Genomic DNA, 23,147 nt, shown 5'->3' with positions numbered 1-23,147 from the left:
AAATTTCTACTCTTTATACTTTTTAATTTGTTAATAATCTATAAGTAGCAGTTATTTTAAATGAAGACGTGCTATTTTAAGTAATGGAAATCGGTATTCATATTTGGCATAATAAAAAAACTCGTTATTCACTACATCCCCCCCCCCCAAATAAGCCCTAGAGTTATTTTCGAAATAAAATTGAAGACATTGTCTTATTTACACATAATGATGTTGTGTTCATTCGAAATCGTAAAATTTTTGTTTCTCATTATTTTTAATGATTGTATTTCGAATCAAGAGTCTGGAAAAGTACAATAGAGCGGCCCCTAAAATTCGTTTCGCGGCCTCTTAGAGGGCCGCGGCCCCTAGTTTGGGAAGCCCTGGACTAGTTAACTAGTTAAATGGGCCACACATTATTCAAAATTGCTTCCCCGGAGACCGCATAATTTTTTTGGGGGGGCCGCATTTAGCCCGCGGGATACACATCCCTGCTCTAAACGCATACCTGTTATGTATGCTCGTTTATCACGTAAAAATTGTATTGTTCTGCAATTATTTTTTACACTATTTCATCTTGTATTTTGCAATAGAGTGAAGCTAAAGCGTTTTCTAAAGCGTCTTTCGTTAGTGTGGCTGATGAAAGCAAGCTTAGCTCACAGTTGCACACTGAAAAGACAAACATGCATTATTGCATTGTCGCCATTTCGTCTATTGTCACTTCTATATGTAATCCTAGAGAATTTAGTAGATATATAATGTATATCTCAGGCACAGGTGTATCCTCCATTCAGGGTATATGTCCAGTGTGAATATTCTGTGTATGCAAAATTCGTTGTTGCAAGTTTCTTTGATCGTAATTTAGTACTTGGTAAAAAGTTGATAAAATGTGAATATTTTATTCAAAAGTTGATAAAATTCCAGATTTTATTCTAATCGCTACATTGACTGGGACCCGCTTACGCATAATGCTAAACAATAGTTAAGGTCAACCCTGGTAACCATGATCGTGATAGGCTATGGGAGTTAAAAATTCACGGCGCCAGCATCAACGGAGCGACAATTTAAAGGCTACTGGTCAGTAGTTAGCGCTTTGGGTAAACATGTAATAAACTCGTATTTTGGTAATAGCTGCGTGTTCGTCGATTTTCCTACCCGTTTCTGTACAATAAATGGTATAATGTAAATAAATATTTGAGAATCTTTTTTATGGCCTTTTCGTGTTGTGCGTCACGTGTAAATTAGTAGTCTGTCCGCAACCCCATTCTAATCATTTTGACCGTTGTGTGAAGACAACTTCTACCACAGTGAAGTTATTTATGCCATCATAATAGATACAAACATGGTATTATACAGTATTATGATACTTATATATATATATTTTTATAAACACGTCTTGTCTCCTGTCGGACAGGTTGGGGATACTCTACAGCAGGCCTGCACAACATACGGCCCGCGGGCCGCATGCGGCCCGCTAGATACTTCTGTGCGGCCCGCGGGTGATTCGGAAACGCGCCACTTCTCGGGTCAAACAATCAAAGCCGGCATTGATATGCAAGCGCGCCACTTCTCGGGTCTAACAATCAAAGCCTGCATTGATATGCAAGCGCGCCGCTACTCTGATCATATTCGAAATCGTGAGATTTATGTTTACACTAGTTTCACTAAATATCTAGCTTTGTGTGAAATTTGTGTGCCCTTCGCGACCCCCAAAATTCGTCACTAGACCCCTCGCCCTCCAGTTTGGGAAACCCTGATTTAGATATCTCAGTATTCAGACTGAATCACGCTTAAAACAATATTGGTATACAATCTCACACCCATTAGTTCATATTAGAAACCTCTTAATAACTCCATTTTTGTACTAGCAGTTTATGAAACTGAAGTTCTTTTTTAAATTTAAAACCTAAAAAACAATTCTGTCATTTATGAATGGTGCAAAAATTCTGGCACAAAATATTTTGCTATTTACTGTAAAATTTCAAATACATTAGGCAGATTTTGTAGAAAAATGTAATTTAACAGTCAAAAAAGTACAATAGAAGAAGATCTATTGCTACTAAACGGATTGTTCGTCTAGCCCAGTGGTTTCCAACCTTTCTACCCTGGCAGAACGGTAGAATAAAATTAAATGTACGCGCGGACCGTCAAAAATTGAAATGACCGGAACAGAAAAGCATAAAATAAATTTGCGTAATATAATGGAGTGTCGGGCACTCAATATACTTCTAGACAAAAAGGCACACTTAAATACATATCACACGAAAAAAAACTATCAAATAATATGGCCAAAAATTGAAATGGTTGAAACAGGAAACAACCCCATAAATTTGCGTAAAGAAATGCAGTGTTGGACACCCATTATGCGTAAGAAAGACACACATAAAACATCTGACATAAACAACATGTACAAGCGAAATGTACAAACATTATTAACTATAGTGATAATTTTGCCGCTGTTTCGTTTCCAGTATAGGATTGCAAACGAGGCCTCAAAGAAGTTTCTGCAACACGTAGCTCTTCACCGGCGTGCGGCCGATTTCTTTGCTGTGTTTTAATTAAGCTAGTGATGAAAATGCTTTTTTGCATAACGCAGTAACTGGTTGAAAATATGGACAATAGTTTGATTGCTCGATTACTTAGCGATGGGTATTCGTTATAAAAAGATATCCTAAATTGTGACAGTGAATCATTTTTTAAAATCTGGACTGTAAAGTAGAATCACAAATATTAATCAAGCTTTTTCTTTTTTATCGGGTTTATCATATATATCCTTCTGTAGTTGATCGACGTCTCAAACGAAATGAAATTACAATGACAAGTCGTCGGTAACTTGGCACCAGGATCAAAATTCTACTGTGCCTGCTCAAAAAACTGGGAAAAATCTCTGCGGTCCATGATTTTTGCGCGTCTCGTGACCACCTGCAGGGCTGCAACAAGTTCATGTCCTACTGGAATATTATACTGTTTTTGACAGTTTTCTGGTTCAAACAAAGATATATGCATAAAGTTTTATGTGGATGGTTATATTAATCAGGAAAAGCACGCAGAACAGAAAAAGCATGCGTGCCGATTTTTAGTTTTCTGAATCTTGCGAGATTCGATTGAGCGCATTCGCAATGAATTGGAGCCGAAAAAGCGAAAAGTGTGGTTACTCGGCGCCAAGATGTCGCGGAAGACGGCACCACAATGTCTCAATATGACGGCGGAAGAGAACTTGCGTAATAAACCAACGCAACCTCGTATCGGGAAAGCGATTGAGACGACATGAAAACAACGAAACAACTAAATTTTCTCGCGGACCGGCTAAAAAGCTTCGCGGACCGGCGGTTGGGAACCACTGGTCTAGCCTACAATGGAAATATCCAATAACGGTGAATATGACTAAAGAAATTGTCATTCCTATATTTGGGGCGATTTTACAAAACTGAAAATGAGTAAAATATTTTCCTGCACTCAGTTTATACTGCAACACGCAATACCTAATTCTAATAAAAAAGAAATATTGGGAACGAAGGGTGCGTTTTCAAGGTAGATGGACCACTAAATACATATTTGCCATCTCCTATGCAAAAATACTGTACCTTGTTTTTACTCAAGAAAATAAGAGTCTTCAAATTTTTAAGCTTCTCAGTAATGAAAGTGTTTCATTAAATTTAATTGTTTTCCAATATTATTTTGATTTGTAGTACATCTTGAGAAATATGTATGTGGCAAAGTTTGCGGCCCGCCGGGACTTCAGATTTATGCTTGCGGCCCTCGTGGTAATTCGAGGTGTGCAGGCCTGCTCTACAGATTTACAGCGTTTGATAAAATATCAACTGGCGACATTCATAGATAAGTATGACAGACCATTGTTTGAAAACGTCAAAATGACGTCATTTAAGCTTAACGTTATCAAGTATAAAATGGTTGTCTTCAGATGTGAGATGCTGTCGACTTGATTTGTAAAACAAACCTAACGACTAAAACGAACGTCGATAGGAGACAAATAACTAGATAACCGTGTTCAAGAAATAGCTGTTTCTCCTATGGTACATGTTGGGTCAGTAATTTGATTTTGTTATATACTTGAGTTTGAAAAAGTGAACGGCGATCTTGCAATTTGCATTGGTTATGTATATGGCTCAATCGTATATCTATTTGGAGTTCCGAAACAGGGTCGGCCTTGTGCCTTATAGGGTTCTGTCTGGGTTTGAACTTCAACAATTTAGACCACTCACAATTACCAGGATGTCGAATACAACTCACATTTCTATATAGCTTAATATTTGATGACTTATTTAAAGAGCATAGGCTACTACGAGTTGTGGATTTAGCTAAATTCGAACTATGTAATATGATGTTCTCTTGTCACATTGGAGAGCTTCCGTCCAGCCTGAACAGCCTGTTCCAAGCAAACCCAAATTCAAACAGCAGAAATAAAGATAATTTTTTTATTCCATTTGTCAGTAAAAGTATCTCACAAGAATCAATCGCAGTATGTGGACCAAAAGCTTGGAATTCCCTACCCGATGACATCAAAAATTCAAAATCGAACTCAGAATTTCGTTCCAAACTTAAACAATATATATTATCATCATATTAGCAATTTTCTCTGCTTTGAACATGTTACTGTTTGGAGATTATTTTTTTAAGGTCAGCTCAACACTGAAAGGGAGAGCTGTTGATTATTTGGATTGAATCAGGAATCTGTCCTCCTCTTCAGTCACCATAGACCAGCTGACAATTTCAATAACTCCACAGGATACTTCACCCGGATTCAATATAGAACAATGGACTGAATTAATAACTAGCACACCATTCTAATTTCATTATCATGCGTAATTAGACAACAACAAAAGCACAGCAATTTAGGTTATAGATAGAATGCTCAAATAGTAGGGACAATGGTTTTTGTTTGAGTAGCATGCTGTTCAATTTATTTCCATTGTTGCTACCTATCACCGAATCACACTTTTTCTTCTGCTCATCCCAGGATACCATATAATTTTATTATTTTAATTTACATTGGAAAATCCATGACATGGTAAAATGGCTTCTCTTTATAACTTATCATTCCCTATCCCACTGTACCTTTATACCTTTCTAATCTTCTGGCTGAAATGCAACCATAATAGGTTTTGTGGAAATGCTTTTTATTAATTTTTTTTAATTTTTTTTTTTGAAACTTCATTGTTTTTGGCTGAATCCAGAATTTCAAAAAAAACCTTATAATAGTGAGTCATTTGATACATACCTTTTTTATCATATTTCGCCAAAACCTGTAGGGTCACATTTTGGCCAGAACAGCCATAGACCACTTATAACACTGTCGCCCTTGAGTGGTGCATACCATATATGTACACACCCTTTAAACTTGACCATTCCCGCGTTTTATAGTATGTGGCATCATCACTCAATGGTATTGTACATTCATCCAAATTCTTAATTTTTTTTTTTTTTTAAAAAAATTTTTTATTACTATATTCATATGCATTGCGTTTCATGTTGTGTTGTGTCTCTATTTATAGATGTTGTTTTGTCTAACAAACTCCTTTGTACAAACAGTTTTGTACACTCCACCCATATCCCTGTTACCGCATCCACCTACCCTCCTCGCACAACTGCCTGTATAAAGGACCATATTGTACATATTTGATTTACCCTATTATAATTTATATAAATCAAAGGGGTGTATGCCGCACATCTGTGTTTTAGGCCAATATGGTCTTGTGCATACATCCCGTCTTCAGTATTTATAAGTACTTACTCTTTTATATTGCTTTTACGAGACGAATAAACATACATACATACATACATTTGCGAAGTAATTTGACAGCAAACAGTAAAATATCATGAACACAAAACACTAAAGTTTTATCACTGTTCCTGCTTCCATTGATCTTTTTATTTTATGTTATAGTCATGCTTCTATAATATGCAAATTATATAAGAACCCGCTCCTAATTGAGTCTTGAATCACACAAGATTAGTACATATCTGTGACATCGGAATATGTCAAAAATTCATTACGACACAGTTATTTTATGGGTACTCCCGAAGTATGTTAACCAAGATGGCGGACACTGGAACGTAGTATGTGTACCAGGTTAGTGTTAGGCCATAATTTCAGGTACAAATGCTACGGGAGTCACTTGGCAAATTTGAAAAAATTATCAAGTTCAACACACAAAACAACGATTGAATAACAATAACACGATCTAATTCTAATTGAGCCAGGTTCACATGGTCCACCAGGTTACAAAAATTTTAAACTTGAATTCTCTTATGCAAGCACACATAGCTCAATACTAATATATCTCCTTGCCTTTTTCACAAATAGTTTGTCCCTTTTTTGCCATATCCCATAAGTGCATTTTATATTTATATATTTACTAAGCATAGGATATTTCCGAATAGTTTTTTGCACGGAGTTTGTAATAATATATAATTAAATTAGATTTCTGGCCTTGGTTGCAGTATCGCATCAGTAGTGTTCTGGGTTGAAATAAAATTGGCAAGTCAACTCTAACAGCCGCTTTGTACAGTCAATCTCTATCCATACCTTTCTTGTGATGTCATGTTTAGTGCTGTTCCATACTTGGCTTTGCGTAGATTCACTACTTTCTGATTATGACACTGAGTAATTGCGATGACAATTTTATCCAAGCATGCACCTCGACTGAATAGAGCGATGCGAAGCGCAAACAATGGCACGTGTATATGAAAAACAATTATTTTTTTATGGAATGGCAATGGTTGATAACATCAAGGATGAAAGGAAAAAAGAGTTGACGTCCCTTTGTATAAATGCCAGTTTTGTCATTGTAGATGCATTCAAAGTCAGAGCTTACAGGAGAAGGTCGATTGGAAACTTTCCAGGGTGTTTCAATTTATTTATAAACATCAACAGTGCCTGGGAAAAGTATAACCACATTGTTATAATGGCGTGGTTTGGTTAAGTTAGTCTTCTTAGAAGTAACATAATAAACCTGCTGTTGAATATGTAGTTGACGATAATTGGTAACCTACAGTTTTCTTTGCCAAATATACTGCTCACCCCGGTTAAAGGTGTTCAAGTGTGGTATTTGTAAAGACCTTCTTTACTCCATGCCGCCATTAAAAACCACACCGACTACCTATGCTCATGACATGCTCTATCCTATGATATGCTTTAATCCTACAAGCGGATAACCAATATGGAGGTAACTAATTTTGATCGCCTACGTTACATCAAGTTGTATAAAGAGACGGAAGCTTATGAGCAGAGGGTATATCCACTTGGCTAACACAGACAGTCCCCGAACTCGTAATAGAATTAAAATAAGGAAAATCGGAATACAATCATATCCTAACCCTAACCTGGTACAGCTGTTTAATATTACACTTTTCGAGAATAAACGTGAGTGTTTATCAGATAGAACATACTATTCGTGTGTATCGTATAGGCTGCACCGAAATCACTTAAAGTTAGTCGTTGATTTATTGCCTGTCCCATTCTTAACTGGTAAAGGTTTTGTCCAAAACTCGTGAACCGATACTGTATACCAATAGTCACTGTCCGTAGTTAAACCCAACATTAATGAACAGGCATCCTTTATTTTCAGTATCTGTAGGAATGAGGTTACTATTCTTTGCGCTACGTACATTTCTCCTACTAAGTTTGTTTTGTGCTCATTACCTATATGCCAGTGTTGGGTAGAAGTCCTCTGAATGCCGAGTCGCGAGTCTGATCAAATGACGGTCAAGCCGAGTCGTCGATGGCTCACGGAAGGTTAAACAAGCGTTTTTTAAAAAATAAATCGAATTATTAAACAAGACTCGTTTCCGACTCGGGGCCTCCCCGAAACATAAATCTGATTCGAACATACTATATATATCGCAAGTGTAATATGCTTATCATGTATTTTATATCACTTGAATACAAATTAAATGAAACATTGAGAAACGTTCAATGACTGGAATCCATATAACTGTAATATAAATTACACAGGGCCTAAAAGACCAGATCATTTTTGCCCAATGCTTTGCTTTGTTTCTTTTCTGCTTGTACAATATTCTTCCCATTCTGCTGTTGTTGATTCCCCATATTTTGCATATTCGTTCCAAATATCCACAACGTCTTTACCGCTAGGACGCATTCTTATGTGTTTCACAAGTCCGATTAGACCTATTCAATAAGTACAATAACCCAGAACATTGTCACAAAGTTCAAAATATTAGTACAAAATGGTTGGAATAAGTGATTGAAAACTAAAAATGTAAACTAAATATAAAGGAATATTATACCTCATAAACTTTATTAGATTTCACTCAAAATATCGCTTCACAAGAGGCGATATAATTTATTGGTTAATTATCCCAACCTGCTTGCTTTACGGAAAAAAAAATTTAAAAAAAAAATTTATCTTCTGAACTTACGATTTCCTGGAGCACATGTACTCAAGATGAAATATTTATTGTAATCAGTCAGGAAGAAATAAGTCGATGCATATAGTTTATGAAGAGCTGAAATATCCAGAACAATTTAATTTATTTTCATAAACTCTAGGTTATAATGTCCCACATAGGGATACATATACAATGAAAACTATTGAAATTTAAATCGAATTCGCAACATTTTACAGTATCAGTCGCAGACCAAGGTAATTCAAAGGAAATAGTCTACTTTTCCGTGGGCAATTTGAGTGGGAAATTTATCCAGCATCGTGAAAATGTAATGTATTTCTCTGTTATCAGATAACTTTTAATTTACACAAACCAATTTTTTACTACGTTTGAATGTAACAGTAAGCATATAAGTTCATTTTACCATCTTCTACTTCTTGCAGCATTTTTTCATCGGCTTTGTGTTTCACAGATTCTTGAGAAGCTTCTATCACTTCTTGTTCTCAAACGAAGAAATGTAAATCTGCAATAAATTTACTATTGGGGGATACGACAACCCAAGAGATAGATTTCAACATTCCAAAAAAATACAAATTTCAAAGCATGAGCAAATCACTCATATACCACCGCACAAGTTGAATGGAGTAATGAGAAATAATCTATCATTTAATTTGCAGCACAACATGGGCAGTCCTGGTATTTTATTGTATATAACCAATGCTTTACCAGAGTCGCTATAATATCAGTATCCTATTGCGCAGGTAGACCAGGTGGACATCACTGCCGTGTCATACTTTGAGGAGCTCTCAAAATTAAATTCTATATAGTCGTGAAAATCAGTTTTGACAAATTCCTTTTAAAAAGTAATTTTTTATTTTTCAGACTCAAAGAATGTTAACAAATATTAACATTTGGGGGATTTCAAACAGGAAGACACAGTTAGTTGTTCCAAAGCAAAATTTCCGTCAAATCTTTCGCTAGGAGGTACGCTGTGCTTTCACTGTCTTCGAGATAATTTGGTTCATGGACATGGAGCTATGCAGTTCTAACGAGCTCACATGCCGTAACTAAGTGAACTTACTGTTTTTAGAATTGACCTTATACGTTCCGTCTCCATTATGTACAAAATATGCATCCACGTCGAACGAGTCTTCTGTTGGACGGCTAAAAAATAGGGCTGGGAATGGTTAACCGGTTAATCGATTTTAGATGGTTAACGGTTACGATTTATTATAACCGTTAACTGACATCAGGTACAAATCATTTTTATAATGTACAATTACATATAAAATGATTAGTTCATCGCAAATTTATCACCTGTGGCGTTTATATCAAAAGAACACCACTAACTGTATTGTGGACCCAACAATTGTAACAATTGTTACAATCGTGAAATTTGAAAACGATAAATTCAGAATCCATTTTTGCCCAAAATATATTGTTCCCGATTTCATTGCAAAATCGTATATTCAATGTCATCCAACAAGTGCGCAGTTGATGCTATTTTTTTGTTATGGTATCTCAAAGTAAAATTGCTCATCGAACACTTAAAATTGGTCTGACGCGGGCTTGTGTTTCAAGAATTCAGACGTCAATTACTTTAAAAGTATGGGTTTGGCAACGGTTTGATAGGAATGGTGATTCATCACCATTAGAAGAAGTATGCCTATTTAACTGAAACTAGAGAAAAACAACGATATCAGAACTGAAATGAACAAATTTTCAAGCACCCCTAGAACAAAACCTCACCCTTCCACTTGTTGGGTGGATGTGAGAACGATTTCATCATTGTTTCCAGTAATCTCCTTGATATCCCAGCAATCAACATGACTTATCGCAGCAGGTATATCAATCACGTCGTATAAGGGATAACTCATTTTGCTCAGCTGAAAGTTAAACCTCAATTTATCGTCTTATACCCTTTGCGTAAAGCACAACCATTCTTTTAAAACTAACAAAAATTATCCTTAGGAAACGAGCGTGCATTCGCGTTTTTTGTATTCTTAGTGAAAATTGGAATAAATGAAGATATCTATCTGAGTTGGATAACCCTGGTAGCTTTCTATTGTTCTTTGTTTAAATATGTAAATCGATTCAGAGATACCAAAAGTGCAGATGTTCCTATAAAATATTGCTTTTCCCCGACTAGTAATAAAAAAAATAAGGCATCTTGAAGGCTGCTCTCAAACAAAGCTATATAGTTTTATGAAGAACAATAATTCGGTATCGCCGATCCTGACACCCTGATTTGGATGACGAGGGCTTCGTTCGCAACCAACACAAGATAATATTTGCAATTTCATATCTTACCTTTGTTGGATCCAACGCTTCATATGTTCCATTTCCAGGACAAAGACTCGCAAATGATGTTGTTGCCACGAAGCAAATGAGAAGAACGTAGTAGCTCAGTGTTGCCATGTTATCCCATCTTGAATTTAATCCTCCAGCAGAACTGGGACGTACTTCTCTGTCACCTTGCGTTGCAAAAGTGATCCCTGCCACGCTGGACTGATAATTTTATATACAATTTTATCCCGTTTGATTGTTAGATGTTAAATCTCTATATTCATATTTGGCCGAACACAAACGTTCTGGATATTAGAGATTATTTATGGTTTGAGACTGATCGGATATAAATTTTTGCCAGACGAAACATAAACAAAAACAAACTACAGGAGTGAGAAATGTGAGAAGACATTGATCACCAACATACACATGGGCGCGTTTGAACACTGAAATAAAGCATATGTTGAATTTGCTATGCGTGTTTCTTTGGTCTGGCTTCAGAATCACGCCGGTCGTGCAAGTCTGTTGATCAGCGTAGTCTAATAATATCACATATTCGATTTTACAGGGAAATCTAGCAAATTAAACACACTGAGGCCCTCTTTTCCACAGGGCCCGCGCTAATTGAAGTGAAAATTCTTGATTTTAACCATTATAATATATATATATATATTAATGTATATATTCAGTCTGTATGTTCTGTGTACGTAAAAGTCGTTTTTGCAAGTTTCTTTGATCGTGATTTAGCACTTGATTTAAATTGAAAGTTAATAATAATCCAGTTATTCTTCTAATCTATACTCTGGCAAGGCCCCGCGCTGTCCATTACACATAAGGATTTACAGTAGTTGAGGTCATCCTTGGTTACCATGGATACTGGTTATGCGCTTTACGTGAACTTATAAACTCGTTTTTTTATAATAACGTTATGCCCGTCGATTTCCTTACAGTAGTTGAGGTCATCCTTGGTTACCCTGGATACTTGTTATGCGCTTTACGTGAACCTATAAACTCGTTTTTTTTATAATAACGTTATGCCCGTCGATTTTCTTACCCGTTGTTGTAGATTAAAAAGAATAATATATTTCTTGAAACGATAAATATTTAAGCATCTTTTGCGGTACTTTGTGTTGTGTTAATTCGGTAATGTTCGCAATTGACTATTATTTTGCGTAAACTTATCTATTGCCTCTAACGGTATGATATGGCACTGTTCTCCGATGGTTGCCGACCACTGTTTCAAAGTACGTACAACGCTTGAAATATATTTTAACTAGATTTTTATTTTATTATTATTGTGATCTGTAAATTAGTAGCCTGTCTGCGACATTCTAATCATTTGGTCTTTGTGTGAAGACAACTTCTATCACAGTGATTTATGCCATCATATTAGATACAAACATGGTAATATACACTATACAGTATAATGATACTTCTATATATATCATTTATATACACGTCTTGTCTCATGTCGGACAGGTTGGGGATACTTTACAGATTTAGAGCGTTTGATAAAATATCAACTGGCGACATTCATAGTTAAGTATGACAGAGCATTGTTTGAAAACGTCACAATGACTTCATTTAGGTTTAACGTTATCAAGAATAAAATGGTTGTCTTCATATGTGAGACGCCGTTGACAAACCTAACGACTAAAACAAACATCGGAGGGAGACAGATAATTGAATAACCGCGTTTAAGCAATAGCAGTTTCTTCTGAGGTACAAGTTGGGTCGGTTTTTTGATTTTGTCAGATACTTGAGTTTGAAAAAGTGGACGGCGATCCTGCAATTTGCATTGATTGTGTATATGGCTCAATCGTATATCTATTTGGAGTTCCGAAGCAGGGTCGCCCTTCGTGATTTATAGGGTTCTGTCTGGGTTTGAACATGAAGAATTCAGGCCACTCACAATTACCAGAATGTTTTATAGGTTGAATACAACTTACATTTCTATATAGCTTAATATTTGCGTAGCAATTTGACAGTAAAATGTCATGGACACAATATACTAAAGTTTTATCACTGTTCCTGCTTCTATTATTCTTTTTATCTGAAATATTATGTAATAGTAATTTTCAACAATATACAAATTATTTGCGGGCCTCGTCCCAAAGTAAGTACCAAATGAAACAAGATAAGTACATATATCCGTGGCATTGGAATATGTAAAAAAAACAATGCGACACAGTTATTTTATGAGCTAATTAAAAAAATTATCAAGCTGAACTCCCAAAACAGCGAATGAATAACCATAACACGATCTAATTAAATTGAGCCAGGTTCACATTGTCCACCAGGTTACAAAAACTGTAAACTAAAATTATCTTAGTACATAGTTCAATACAAAGTTATCTGTATGCTTTTTTCTCGCAAATAGTTTGTCCCTCTTTTGCCATATCTAATCAGTGCATTATTATATTTGATTAGGTTCATGGTATTTGTTGTTTTTACAGTATTGAAACAGTAGTGTTCTAGATTGGAATAAAATCGGCAAGTCAACTCTAACAGCCGCTTTGTACGGTTAATCTCTATACATAACTTTCTTATGATGTCAGATTTAGTGCCGTTCTAGACTTTCTGATTATGGCAATGGTTGATAACGACAAGGATGAAAAAAAAAAGATTGAAGTCCCTTTGTATAAATGCCAGTTTTGTCACTGTAGATGCATTCAAAGTCAGAGGTTACAGAAGAAGGTCGATTGGAAACTTTCCAGAGTGTTTCAATTTATTTATAAACATCAACAGTGCCTGGGAAAAGTATAAACACATTGTTATAATGGCGTGGTTTGGTTAAGTTAGTCTTCTTAGAAGTAACATAATAATCCTGCTGTTGAATACGTAGTTGACGAAAATTGGTAACCTACAGTTTTCTTTGCCAAATGTACCGCTCACCCCGGTTAAAGGTGTTCAAGTGTGGTATTTGTAAAGACCTTCTTTACTCCATACCGCCATTAAAGACCACACCGACTACCTATGCTCATGACATGCTCTATCCTATGATATGCTTTAATTATATAAGCGGATAAGATAAATGAACAACTGCTAGCAATATTTTTTAATAAAAATTTGGGCGCTCCAGAAGTGTGTAACCAACCTGAAGGTAACTAATATCGATCGCCTACTTTACATCAAGTTGTGTGAAGAGACGCTTATGAGCAGAGGGTATATCCACTTGGCTAACACAGACAGTCCCCGAACTCGTAATAGAACTAAAATAGGGAAAATCGGAATACAATCATAGCCTAACCCTAACCTGGTACAGCTGTTTATTATTACACTTTTCGAGAATAAACGTGAGTGTTTATCAGATAAAACATACTATTCGTGTGTATCGTAGGCTGCACCGAAATCACTTAAAGTTAGTCGTTGACTTATTACCTGTCCGTAGTTAAACCAAACATTAATGAACAGGCATCCTTTATTTTCAGTATCTGTAGGCATGAGGTTACTATTCTTTGCGCTACGTACATTTCTCCTACTAAGTTTGTATTGTGCTTATTACCTATATGCCAGTGTTGCGTAGAAGTCCTCTGAATGCCGAGTCGCGAGTCCGATCAAGTTTCGGTCAAGCCGAGTCGTCGATGGCTCAATATGGTGGCTCGATGGCTCACGGAAGGTTAAACAAGCGTCTTTTTAAAAATGAATCGAATTATTGAAAAACAAGACTCGTTCCCGACTCGGCTCCTCCCCAAACATAAATCTGATTCGAATATATATATCGCAAGTGTATTATGCTTATCATGTATTTTATATCACTTGAATACGAAGTAAATGAAACATTGAGAAACTTTCAATGACTGAAATCCATATAACTCTAATAGAAATTAAACATGGCCTAAAAGACCAGATCATTTTTGCCCAATGCTCTGTTTTGTTTCTTTTCTGCTTGTACAATATTCTTCCCAATCTACGGTGGTTGATTCGCCATATTTTGCAAATTCGTTCCAAAGATCCACAACGTCTTTACCGCTAGGACGCTTTCTCGTGTGCTTCACAAATCCGATTAGACCTATTTAATAGGTACAATTACCCAGAACATTATTACAAAGTTCAAATTATCAGTACAGAATGATTACAATAAGTGAATCAAAATGCAAATTAAATATCAAAGAAAATTATAAATCATAAATTTTAACTAGATTTTCATTTGAAATATTGCTGTAAACAAGGCACCAGGCAACAAGCTGTTTGTTTGGCAGAACTTCCTCTTATTGTTACACTGTCAAGTGAGATATAATTTAAAGCTCATCCCCCAACTTGCTGAAATTCAAATTAACCGTGAAAGCTTTTACGTTGTGTTTTAATCTCTATATGGCACGTATATGGTTTAATTAAAAAAGGCAACTGATATTCCAAACTTACGATTTCCTGGAGCACAGGTACTCGAGATGAGGTATTTTTTGTAATCAGTCAGGAAGAAATAAGTCGATGCAAATAGTTTATGTCGAGCTAAAATATTTAGAACAATTTAATTCATTTACATATAGATAAACTCATCTCGGTTATTCTGTATTTCCACATTGTGATACATATACAATGAAACTATTGAAATTTAAATCGAATGTGCAACATTTTACAAAATCATTTGTAGCCCAAGGTAATTCGAAGAAAATAGTCTACTTTTCCGTTGGCGATTTGATTGGAAATACTTATCCAGCATCGGGAAAATGTAATGTATTTCTCTGTTATCAGACAACTTTTAATTTACACAAACCAATTTCTCACTACGTTTGAATGCAACACTAAGTATATAATTGCATTTTACCATCTTCTACTTCTTGCAGCATTTTTTCATCGGCTTTGTGATTAACAGATTCTTGAGAAGTTTTTATCACTTCTTGTTCTAAACAGAGAATGTAAATCTGCACCAAATTTACTACCGGGGGATACGACAAAAAAAGACAGATTCAAAATTCCAAAGAATTACAAATTTTTAAGCACTAACAAAATGATTTTCTCACTCATACCACCGCACAAGTTGAATGAAGTTGTAAGAAATATTCTCTCATTTAATTTGAGTTGTTCGACTCAGCACGGCATGGTCAGTCCTGGTATTTTTTTGTATATAACCAATGCTTTATCAGAGTCGGTATAATATCAGTATCCGATTGTACAGGTATAGTCCAGGTGGACATCACTGCCGTGTGAATACTTTGAGGAGCTCTCAAAATTGAATTCCAAAGTCGGAAAAATCAGTTTTGACAAATTCCCTTGAGAAAATAATTTTTTAAAATCAAGAAACGTTAAGAATATTTATATTCCACTTAGGGGATTTCAAACAGGAAGACCAGTTAATTGTTTGAAAGCAAAATGCCCGTCAAACCAAATGTCAGAAGAAGGTACGTTTTGCTTTCACTCGCTTCGAGTATTTTTGTTTATGAACATGAAGCTATGCAGTTCTGAAAAGCTAACGTGCGGTAAAATGTGAACTTACTGTTTTTAGGATTGAGCTTATACGTTCCGTCTCCATTATGTACAAAATATAAATTGAAGTCGAGCGAGTCTTCTGCTGGACGACTTACAAACAATATCAAACGTAAGTTTGGGGCCAACTTGGTCAGGCGCGGTTTTGTGAATTCAGACTCCAAATACTTTGAGAGTATGGGTTTGGCAAAGGTTTGAGACGAGCGGTGACTTATCACAAATATGTACTCAAAATGTCCTGGTGTGCACGGAAGAAGTTTGAAATATGAGATTATTACTATTTTGTCTGAAACTATATAAAGACAAACAACAATATCAGAAACGAAACAACCAGATTTTCAAGTGCCTCAGTAAAAAACCTTACCCTTCCACTTGTTGAGTATATGTGACAACAAATCCAACCTTGTTTCCAGTAATCTGCTTGACATTCCAGCAATCCACGAGACTTTTCGCAGCATGTATATCAATCACGTCGTATAAAGGAAAACTCATCATATAAGCGGATAAGATGAATGAATAACTGCTAACAACGTTTTTTAATAAAAATTTGGGCGCTTCAGAAGTGTTTAACCAATATGTTGGTAACTAATTTTGATCGCCTACTTTACATCAAGTTGTGTAAAGAGACGGAAGTTATGAGCAGAGGGTATATCCACTTTGCTAACACAGACAGTCCACGATTTCGTAATAGAACTAAAATAAGGAAAATCGGAATACAATCATGGCCTATAACCCTAACCTGGTACAGCTGTTGGATATTACACTTTTCGAGAATAAACGTGAGTGTTTATCAGATAGAACATACTATTCGTGTGTATCGTAGGCCGCACCGAAATCACTCAAATTTAGTCGTTGATTTATTGCCTGTCCCATTTGTAACTGGTAAAGGTTTTGTCCCAAACTCGTGAACCGATACTGTATACCAATAGTCACTGTCCGTAGTTAAACCCAACATTAATGAACAGGCATCCTTTATTTTCAGTATCTGTAGGCATGAGGTTACTATTCTTTGCGCTACGTACATTTCTCCTACTAAGTTTGTTTTGTGCTCATTACCTATATGCCAGTGTTGGGTAGAAGTCCTCTGAATGACGAGGCGCGAGTCCGATCAAGTGACGGTCAAGCCGAGTCATCGATGGCTCAATATGGTATCTCGATGGCTCACGGAAGGTTAAACAAGCGTTTTTAAAAAAAATAAATCGAATTATTGAAAAACAAGACTCGTTTCCGACTCGGGGCCTCCCCGAAACATAAATCTGATTTGAACATACTATATATATCGCAAGTGTAATATGCTTTCATCATGTATTTCACATCACTTGAATACGAAGTGAATGAAACATTGAGAAACGTTCAATAACTGGAATCCATATAACTCTAATATAAATTAAACATGGCCTAAACGACCAGATCATTTTTGCCCAATGCTCTTCTTTGTTTCTCTCCTGCTTGTACAATATTCTTCCCATTCTGCTGTTGTAGATTCGCCATATTTCGCATATTCGTTCCAAATATCCACAACGTCTTTACCGCTAGGACGCATTCTTATGTGCTTCACAAGTCCGATTAGACCTATTTAATAAGTACAATAACATAGAACATTGTCACAAAGTTCAAATTATTAGTGCAAAAAGGTTGGAATAGGTGAATGAAAAATAAAAATGTAAACTAAACATGAAGGAATATTATAACTCATAAACTTTGATTAGATTTCACTTAAAATATCGCTTTACAAAAGGCGATATAATTTATTGGTTAATTATCCCAACTTGCTAGGTTCATTTTTAGAAAAAAAAAAAAATCAAAAAACAATTAATTTTCTGAACTTACGATTTCCTGGAGCACATGTACTCAAGATGAAATATTTATTGTAATCAGTCAGGAAGAAATAAGTCGATGCATATATTTTATGAAGAGCTGAAATATCCAAAACAATTTAATTCATTTCCATAAACTCGTCTAGGTCATTATGTTCCACATAGTGATACATATACAATGAAAACTATTGAAATTTAAATCGAATTTGCAACATTTTACAGTATCAGTCGCAGAACAAGGTTATTCAAAGGAAATAGTCTACTTTTCCGTAGGCAATTTGAGTGGGAACTTCATCCAGCATCGTGAAAATGTAATGTATTTCTCTGTTATCAGATAACTTTTAATTTACACAAACCAATTTCTCACTACGTTTGAATGTAACACTAAGCATATAATTGCATTTTACCATCTTCTACTTCTTGCAGCATTTTTTCATCGGCTTTGTGTTTCACAGATTCTTGAGAAGTTTCTATCACTTCTTGTTCTAAAACGGAGAAATGTAAATCTGCAATAAATTTACTATTGGGGGATACGACAAGCCAAGAGATAGATTTCAACATTACAAAAAAATACAAATTTTAAAGCATGAGCAAATCACTCATATACCACCGCACACGTTGAATGGAGTAGTGAGAAATAATCTCTCATTTAATTTGCAGCACGACATGGGCAGTCCTGATATTTCATTGTATATAACTAATGCTTTATCAGAGTCGGTATAATATCAGTATCCGATTCCGCAGGTAGTCCAGGTGGACATCACTGCCGTGTGAATACTTTGAGGAGCTCTCAAAATTGAATTCTATATAGTCGTGAAAATTAGTTTTGACAAATTCCCTTCACACTCAAGGATTGTTAACAAATATTAACATTTGGGGAATTTCAAACAGGAAGACCCAGTTAGTTGTTCAAGGACAAAATTCCCGTCAAATTTTTCTTTAGGAGGTACGCTGTGCTTTCACTGGCTTCGAAATAATTTTGTTCATGGACATGAAGCTATGCAGTTTTAACGAGCTTCTAACGAGCTAACATAACTAAGTGAACTTACTGTTTTTAGGATTGACCTTATACGTTCCGTCTCCATTATGTACAAAATAAACATCCACGTCGAACGAGTCTTCTGCTGGACGACTAAAAAATAGGGCTGGGAATGGTTAACCGGTTAACCGATTTTAGATGGTTAACGGTTACGATTTATTATAACCGTTAACTGACATCTCAGGTACAAATCATCTTTATAATGTAGAATTACATAAAAAATGATTAGTTCGTCGCAAATTTATCACCTGTGGCTTTTAATTCAAAAGAACATCACTAACTGTATTGATAAGGACCCAACAATTGTGAAAATTGTTACAATTGTAAAAATTTGAAAACGATGAATTCAGAATCAATTTTTGCCCAAAATATATTGTTCCCGATTTCATTGCAAAATCGTATATTCAATGTCATCCAACAAGTGCGCAGTTGATACTATTTTTCTTTATGATATCTCAAAGTAAAATTGCTCATCGAACACTTAAAATTGGTCTGATGCGGGCTTGTGTTTCAAGAATTCAGTCATCAAATACTTTAAAAAGTATGGGTTTGGCAACGGTTTGAGAAGAATGGTGATTCATCACAAATATATCGTATATTGCGTGGCAGTAGAATTCACTTTTAATTCTCTGAATACAAACTATTTTTTCCTCAAATGTCCTAGTGTTCAGAGAAGAAGTATGCCTATTTGACTGAAACTACTGAAAGACAACGATATCAGAACTGAAATAAACAAATTTTCAAGCGCCCCTAGAACAAAACCTTACCCTTCCACTTGTTGAGTAAATGTGAGAACAATTTCATCATTGTTTCCAGTAATCTCCTTGAGATCCCAGCAATCAACATGACTTATCGCAGCAGGTATATCAATCACGTCGTATAAGGGATAACTCATTTTGCTCAGCTGAAAGTTAAACCTCAATTTATCATCTTATACCCTTTGTGTAAAGCACACCCATTCTTTCAAACTAACGAAAATTATCCTTAGGAGACGAGCGTACATTCGCGTTCTTCGTATTTCTAGTGAAAATTGGAATAAATGAAGATATCTATCTGAGTTGGATAACCCTGGTAGCTTTCCATTGTTCTTTGTTTAAATATGTAAATCGGTTCAGAGATACCAAGAGTGCAGATGTTCATATAAAATATTGCTTTTCCCCGACTAGTAATAAAAAAATAAGGCATCTTGAAGGCTGCGCTCAAACAAAGCTATATAGTTTTATGAAGAACAGTAATACTTTATCGCCAATCCTGACACTCTGATTTGGATGACGAGGGCTTCGTTTGCAACCAGCACAAGATAATATTTGCATTTTCATATCTTACCTTTGTTGGGTCCAACGCTTCATATGTTCCATTTCCAGGACAAAGACTCGCAAACGATGTTGTTGCCACGAAGCAAACGAGAACAACGTAGTAGCTCAGTGTTGCCATGTTATCCACCTTGAATTTAATCTTCCAGCAGAACTCGGACGTACTTTACTGTCACCTTGCGTTGCAAAAGTGATCCCTGCCACGCTGGACTGATAATTTTATATACAATTTTATCCCGTTTGATTTTAGATGGTAAATATCTATATTCATATTTGGCCGAACACAAAACGTTTTGGATACTAGAGATTATCTATGATTTGAGACTGATCGGATATAAATTATTGCCAGACGAAACATAAACAAAAACAAACTACAGCCGTGAGAAATGTAAAAAGCTATATTGATCACCAACATACACATGGGCGCGTTTGAACTGAAATAAAGCATATGTTAAATTTGCTTATTGCGTTTTTCTTTGGTCTGGCTTCAGAATCACGCCGGTCATGCGAGTCTGTTGATCAGCGTAGTCTAATAATATCACATATACAATTTTACAGGGAAAGCTATCAAATAAACACACTGAGCCCCTCTCTTCCACAGGGCCGCGCTAATTGAAGTGAAAATTATTAATTTTAATCATTATAATATATATGTATTCATGTATAGCCCAGTCTGTATGTTCTGTGTACGTAAAAATCGTTTTTGCAAGTTTCTTTAATCGTGATTTAGTACTTGATTGAAATAAAAGTTATTAATTATCCAGTTATTCTTCTGATCTCTACCCTGGCAAGGCCCCGCGCTGTCCATTACACATAGTGATTTACAGTTGTTGATGTCATCCTTGGTTACCACGGATACTGGTTATGCGCTTTACGTGAACTTATAAACTCGTTTTTTTATAATAACGTTATGCATGTCGATTTCCTTACCCGTTGTTGTAGATTTAAAAGAATAATATCTTTCTTGAAACCATAAATATTTAGGCATCTTTTGCGGCATTTTGTGTTGTGTTAATTCAATAATGTTCGCAATTGACTATTATTTTGCGAACACTTATATATTGCCTCCAACCTAACGGTATGATATTGCAGTGCACCCCGATGGTTGCGATCTGTAAATTAGTAGCCTGTCTGCGACATTCTAATCATTTTGACCTTTGTGTGAAGACAACTTCTATCACAGTAATTTATGCCATCATAGTAGATACAAACATGGTAATATACAGTATAATGATACTTATATATATATTATTTATATACACGTCTTGTCTCATGTCGGACAGGTTGGGGATACTTTACAGATTCACAGCGTTTGATAAAATATCAAGTGGCGCCATTCATAGATAAGTATGACAGAGCATTGTTTGAAAACGTCACAATCAGTGATTTTCCTACACCCCCCCTATAGGGGGTGAACACCCCCCCTAAAATTTAAAACACCCCCCCCCCTCCTAATTTTGAGGTGCGATTCCACACTGAGGGGTTCTAAACCGCAGTCTGCGGGCCAATTACGGCCCGCGTGACCATTTAAAATGACCTGCCGAACTTGAGTGAAATAGTTTAACCCTTCATGTGGTACCTTTTGAATTTTAGATACCGTCTATTGTTACATCATTATCACAGTTTAAGCACGTTTATTTCGTAACAATTGAATTATTCTGGTATCTTATGTATAGGTATGGGTATAATGATTACACACTGCAATATTTTAGATATCACCGTATATTAAGAAAGCTTAAAGATGTCACAAAACGAAAACTAGGCACTGAAAACAGACGTTTTTTAGATGAATGACAGCGTTTTTATTTCTTTATTAAAAAGAATCAAACTTCAGCGATTTGTCTTCTTACCAACAAAATATTTCAGTTCTGAAGGAATACAACATTATGATCAGTTGACGAGCGTATTTCAAAATTTAATTCATACAAAAGTCAAACAAACATGTTCAAAAAAATTAGAAATGTGTAACAAAACTAGCCATAAGTAGCCATTCATACAATGACAGATGAGCAAGTTACTTCATTAGTCACTATCATTTGCAAATTACTTGTTGAAACTTAGTAGTATATATTTACGGTTGAAAGCCGTGCTTGTTATCTATTCCCCGGGAATTCTATCAGCTAAATATTATAATTATTGATTTTATTACATAACAAACTGCGATGCTAGGTGTATCTAAAATCAAGCTTAGAGCCTATTTTGGTGCCTATTTCTCAAATTTTTCTCAGGGCGCTTAAGCGCGCCCTGAACCCCAGCCGTGTCGTCCCGCACTTTTCTTCGCTTCCCTTTTCTGGCCCTACAATTTCATTCTGCTGTGGATTTTGACTCGCCGTCAGTCAACTTGGGGGTGCTCCCATGTACATCGTCTCTTAAATACATACCATTTTTTTAAGAATACAAATAGCCTAGTTTTATCTCTGATAGCAAATTATTTACCACCCCCTAAATTTTGAAACACCCCCCCTAAAGAGAAAAGCTGGGGAACATACTGGTCACAATGACTTCATTTAGGTTTAACGTTATCAAGAATAAAATGGTTGTCTTCATATGTGAGACGCCGTCGACAAACCTAACGACTAAAACAAACATCGGAGGGAGACAGATAATTGAATAACCGCGTTTAAGCGATAGCAGTTTCTCCTTAGGTACAAGTTGGGTCGGTCTTTTGATTTTGTTAGATACTTGAGTTTGAAAAAGTGGACGGCGATCATGCAATTTGCATTGATTGTGTATATGGCTCAATCGTATATCTATTTGGAGCACGGGCTATCTAGAGCTATCTATTTCCGAAGCAGGGTCGGCCTTGTAGGGTTCTGTCTGGGTTTGAACATGAAGAATTCAGGCCACTCACAACTACCAGAATGTTTTATAGGTTGAATACAACTTACATTTCTATATAGCTTAATATTTGCGAAG

The 23,147-nt window shown here is 35.8% G+C and overlaps 2 protein-coding genes across 2 annotated transcripts; both read right to left on the bottom strand.

The window, feature by feature from the left end:
* Window positions 1-7,849: 7,849 nt before the first annotated feature.
* On the bottom strand, window positions 7,850-10,864 carry LOC120348573 (uncharacterized). The gene is made up of 6 exons (XM_039418733.2): window positions 10,660-10,864; window positions 10,099-10,235; window positions 9,431-9,513; window positions 8,774-8,851; window positions 8,383-8,469; window positions 7,850-8,131 (listed from the first exon to the last, which is right to left on the bottom strand). The coding sequence occupies exons 1-6, from the start codon at window positions 10,765-10,767 to the stop codon at window positions 7,971-7,973; spliced, it is 654 nt and encodes a 217-aa protein (XP_039274667.2). The 5' UTR covers window positions 10,768-10,864; the 3' UTR covers window positions 7,850-7,970.
* Window positions 10,865-17,350: 6,486 nt separating this feature from the next.
* LOC120348575 (uncharacterized) lies at window positions 17,351-20,450 on the bottom strand. Its single transcript, XM_039418735.2, has 6 exons — window positions 20,245-20,450; window positions 19,686-19,822; window positions 18,929-19,011; window positions 18,287-18,364; window positions 17,893-17,979; window positions 17,351-17,634 (listed from the first exon to the last, which is right to left on the bottom strand). Exons 1-6 carry the CDS (start codon window positions 20,350-20,352, stop codon window positions 17,474-17,476), a joined length of 654 nt encoding a protein of 217 aa, XP_039274669.1. The 5' UTR covers window positions 20,353-20,450; the 3' UTR covers window positions 17,351-17,473.
* Window positions 20,451-23,147: the final 2,697 nt, after the last annotated feature.

Source organism: Styela clava, chromosome 1, assembly GCF_964204865.1.
Source record: "Styela clava chromosome 1, kaStyClav1.hap1.2, whole genome shotgun sequence".
In the NCBI taxonomy this organism is placed as follows: domain Eukaryota; kingdom Metazoa; phylum Chordata; class Ascidiacea; order Stolidobranchia; family Styelidae; genus Styela; species Styela clava.
Note: the sequence above shows the minus strand (reverse complement) of the source record. Positions and strands in the feature narration are given on the sequence as shown.

Excerpts from the sequence above, each read along its gene's own strand:
- LOC120348575 (XM_039418735.2), bottom strand. The coding sequence starts at position 20,352 with ATGGCAACACTGAGCTACTACGTTGTTCTCGTTTGCTTCGTGGCAACA. Across the intron at positions 18,365-18,928 it reads TAAGGTCAATCCTAAAAACA|AACAAGAAGTGATAGAAACT; the intron begins GTAAGTTCACTT and ends TCTCCGTTTTAG. Across the intron at positions 17,635-17,892 it reads TACATGTGCTCCAGGAAATC|GTCTAATCGGACTTGTGAAG; the intron begins GTAAGTTCAGAA and ends CTTATTAAATAG.
- LOC120348573 (XM_039418733.2), bottom strand. The coding sequence starts at position 10,767 with ATGGCAACACTGAGCTACTACGTTCTTCTCATTTGCTTCGTGGCAACA. Across the intron at positions 10,236-10,659 it reads AAGCGTTGGATCCAACAAAG|CTGAGCAAAATGAGTTATCC; the intron begins GTAAGATATGAA and ends TTTAACTTTCAG. Across the intron at positions 9,514-10,098 it reads TCCACCCAACAAGTGGAAGG|CCGTCCAACAGAAGACTCGT; the intron begins GTGAGGTTTTGT and ends CCTATTTTTTAG.